Here is a 3,772-nt window from a genome sequence, read left to right as displayed (position 1 = left end):
TTTGGGTTGGAAGGGACCTTCAAAGCTCACCCAGTGCCCCCCCTGCCATGAGCAGGGACATCTGCACCAGCTCAGGTTGCTCAGAGCCCCGTCCAGCCTGGCCTGGGATGTCTCCAGGGATGGGGCATCCACCACCTCTCTGGCCAACCTGGGACAGGGTTTTACCACCCTCAGTGTAAAAAAATTTCTTCCTCATGTCTGGTCTGAATCTCCGCTTTTTTAAGCTTAAAACCATCACCCCTTGTCCTATCGCAACAGACCCTGCTACAAAGTCTGTCCTCATTTTTCTTATCGGCCCCTTTTAAGCACTGAAAGGCCACAATAAGGTCTCCCCGGAGCCTTCTCTTCTCCAGGCTGAACAGCCCCAACTCTCTCAGCCTGTCCTCCCAGCAGGGCTGTTCCAGCCCTGATGGGGTCCGGGGGATGCTGGTTCGGAGCGCCGTTCGGATCTGTGCACCTGCCCGGGGGCCCTGGGCACCTGTCCCGGGGGTGATGCTCGTCCCGCTGCCGCCGTCCCCGCCGGGGGTGGGCGCAGCCGGCTCAGCCCGGCCCCCGGGCGCCCGGCGGGGAGGAGGCGGGAGGGCCGGGCCAGCCCCGCTGTGAGCCCTCCTCCTCCTCCCCCGCCCGCCGCCTTTTCCCCGCCGCCGCCGCCGCCTCCCGCCCGGTGCAGCCCTGCGGAGCTCGGGGCGGCGGCGCCCCGCCGCCGGCCATGGCCGTGCCAGCCGCGCTGCTCAGCCCGCACCACCTCCTCTCCTTCTGCTTCCCCGCCGCCGGCGGCCTCCTGGGCTATGCCGACCTGGAGAAGGGCTACGAGGGCGGCGGCGGGGGCGACGCGGGGGACTTTAAAGAAGCCACCAGGGACCTGCTGAGCTTCATCGACTCGGCCTCCAGCAACATCAAGCTGGCGCTGGACAAGCCGGTGAAGTCCAAGCGGAAGGTGAACCATCGGAAGTACCTGCAGAAGCAGATCAAGCGCTGCACCGGCATCATCGCCGCCGCCCCGCCGCCCGCCCCGCCGCCGCCCGCCGCCTGCTCCCCGCCCGCCGCCTGCCCCGCCAAGCCCCCGCCGCGCCGGGAGGCCTCGCAGGCGGCCAGCAGCCTCCAGAGCAAGAGCCTGGCCGCCCTCTTCGGCTCTCTGCAGCACGGCCGGGGCGCGGCGGGCGGCGGCGAGGCGGCGGGCGGCGGCGGCGGGGCGGGCGGCGGCGGGGCGGCGGGCGGCCCGCGGAAGGTGCCGCTGCGGGACCGCAACCTGCCGCCCTCCTTCTTCACGGAGCCGGCGCTGCCCGCTGCCGCCCGCGGGCCGCCGCCGGGGGCCAAGGAGCTGGAGAAGGGCGGCAGCGGCGGAGCGGAGGCGGCCGAGTTCTTCGAGCTGCTGGGCCCCGAGTACGGCGCGCTGCTGCCCGAGCACGCCGCCCCGCCGGACGCCTTCCCCGCCCGCCTGCCCGCCGAGCTGGGCCTGGAGCACGGTCTCTACGAGGTGCCTGTGCCCGCCGCCCACCACCCGCTGCTGGGCGGGCTGGTCTACCCCGAGCCGCCCTGGAGCCCGGCCGGGCCCTGCAGCCCGCCCAAGAAGGCTCCGGCCGAGGCGCTGCGCCCGCTCTACCCCGGCGGCGGGGAGCCGGCCCCGGGCAGCAGCGAGGAGCCCGGCGGGCACCTGTCGGCGGGGTTCGCCGCCTTCTTCCCCGAGTGCCCGCTGCCCCCGCCGCAGGGCCACTACGACTACAGCGCCGGCTTCCACCGCGCCGCCTACCCCGGGCTGTAGGGCAGCGCCCGGGGCTCGGCCCGGGACGGTGGGACGGGGGGAGCCCACCCGCGGGGACCTGGCGGACGCTCCGGGGACAGTGGGACCTCCCGCCGCTCACGCGTGGGGCTGATCCGGCCCCGCCGCGTGCGTGTGTGCGTGTGTGTCCCACCCGAAACCACGGCCGCGGCTCCCGCAGGACTCGGCTTCGTGCTCCGCCAGTCGCCTCCTCCTGCGGTTTGGGAGCCGCTGCAAATAAAATGTGAAATATTGAGTTCCTTCAGGTGTTTTTCTAGCGGCCGGTGCCTCCCTTCCCTTAGCCTTCCACAGGGGCCAGGTTTTGTCCTGCCGTAGGCAGCTCGGTGTGCCTGTTCTACGGGACACTGCGACGGGGGCCGCGCTTCTTGAAGGCAGCCGCGACCACTTGTAAACGATCTCAGTCTAATACTCTGTCAACTCTTGCGGTGCATTGGAAGTTTTTCCCAGGCTCGCTTGCATCACAAGTGCTGGTGGATGTTCCGCCGAAGACACAAAAGTCGAGGGAAAAAAAAAAATATCAACCGAAGCAAAATTAAAAATGCTGCTACCAAAACTTAGTGTCCTGAAATTTAACAATGTCTTGCAGGATCTTGCAAACAGCAATTTACAGTGATACGTAAGTTAATTGACGGCATAAGTTCGGGACAACAATGTACTGTAGCCACTGCGGCAATGTGATTCCTGCAGACGGTTGGATTTCTTCCAGGAATGTGTCAAAGCTCGGAAGGCAATGCGGCTCGGTCTCATTGTGTACAGGAGATTATTTGATAATCATTTAAGTTATGTAAAAGAGTGTATGATAGGTCCTACAAAAATAAAGCTACACAATAGATCTAAGATCTGTGGTTGTTACTGCCGTTGAAATGCAGCGTTCAAGGGGCTTTCACTGTGTCTCCATCCTCTGTAATGGTTTCTTGGCAGGAGTTAAGACAGGCAGTGGTTTTTGTCTTCCCTAAAATCTTTTGAAATGCTGTATTTTATCCACAGTGCCGTATTTTATCCACAGCGACCCACGCTTGTTTTGCCTTCATTTGTACCGGCTGTTCCTTTAACTTACTAGAAAGAAGGGAATGATAATACGTGACAAAGCTGAGGGATGAAAATTGTTACAATTATGAAAACAGATCAAAATAGTCGGAGGTTTTCTATTGAGATGCAAGTCTTAAAAGGCAATCCCGCAGCCTGGCGCCCCGCCAGTCCCAGGCGGATTGTTTGTTTTTGAAACAGGATCCACATACGGATCAGCACAAGGTTTTACCCTCAGTGATGACAAATCCTTATGCTTTCTGTCTTTTAAAAGATAATCTGAAAGGTAAAACAGTTTTCTTCATTCATCAACACAGATTTAACTTTTCAGAGACTTAGGGTCAAGTTGGTGGGATGTATGGAGAAGTAATGCAAGATCTTCTGGAAATAAAACATGAGAGACTTAGTTTTGGAAATGGGCTTGAATTTTAATCTGCGAGGGCTGTAACTTGTGCTGCCTCTTTCCTTCCCAAAACCTGCCCAGGGTCTCCACAAACTGTATGGAAAGGACCCACCATGGATAAATGCCCACAACTCTGCAGCATCTAAAAGCTGGAGGCTGTTAAGGAGAAGCAATTTTCAAGTGTAATTTTGCAGTAGTTTATTTAACTAAGCTTCACAAGAGCGTGCATGAGGAACAATGGGTGTCTGGTCCAGCCAAGGTAGCTACAAATTAGGTTAATCCTGCCCTGCTGCTGGTTTCGATGATGGGACCATGTCCTGCTCTGAACTCAATCCTGCCTTCTTCACGCTGGCAAACCTCCCGGTGCAGAGCTCGTGGGTTTGCATTTGCAAGCAGCGCACCACCAAGTCCAAGCAGAGCTTGTGTAAAACTACATTTTAGATCATGTAGACAAGACCAGCTGGGGGGTTATTTCAGTTGGAGAGATTTTTTTGTTTTGTTTTGTTTAGGAACTGCTTCAAGCATGCGGATTTGTAGCACATGTCGGCAGCTGCTTGGGGTAT

The 3,772-nt window shown here is 59.6% G+C and overlaps 1 protein-coding gene across 1 annotated transcript; it reads left to right on the top strand.

Moving 5' to 3' along the window:
- The first annotated feature begins 644 nt into the window (after positions 1-644).
- FAM181B (family with sequence similarity 181 member B) lies at positions 645-2,598 on the top strand. The gene has a single exon (XM_065655943.1). It carries the CDS (start codon positions 710-712, stop codon positions 1,760-1,762), a length of 1,053 nt encoding a protein of 350 aa, XP_065512015.1. The 5' UTR covers positions 645-709; the 3' UTR covers positions 1,763-2,598.
- The last annotated feature ends 1,174 nt before the right edge of the window (positions 2,599-3,772 follow it).

This window comes from Caloenas nicobarica, chromosome 1 (genome assembly GCF_036013445.1).
Source record: "Caloenas nicobarica isolate bCalNic1 chromosome 1, bCalNic1.hap1, whole genome shotgun sequence".
NCBI classification, from domain to species: Eukaryota; Metazoa; Chordata; class Aves; order Columbiformes; family Columbidae; genus Caloenas; species Caloenas nicobarica.
This window is presented reverse-complemented; position numbering and strand designations above follow the sequence as displayed.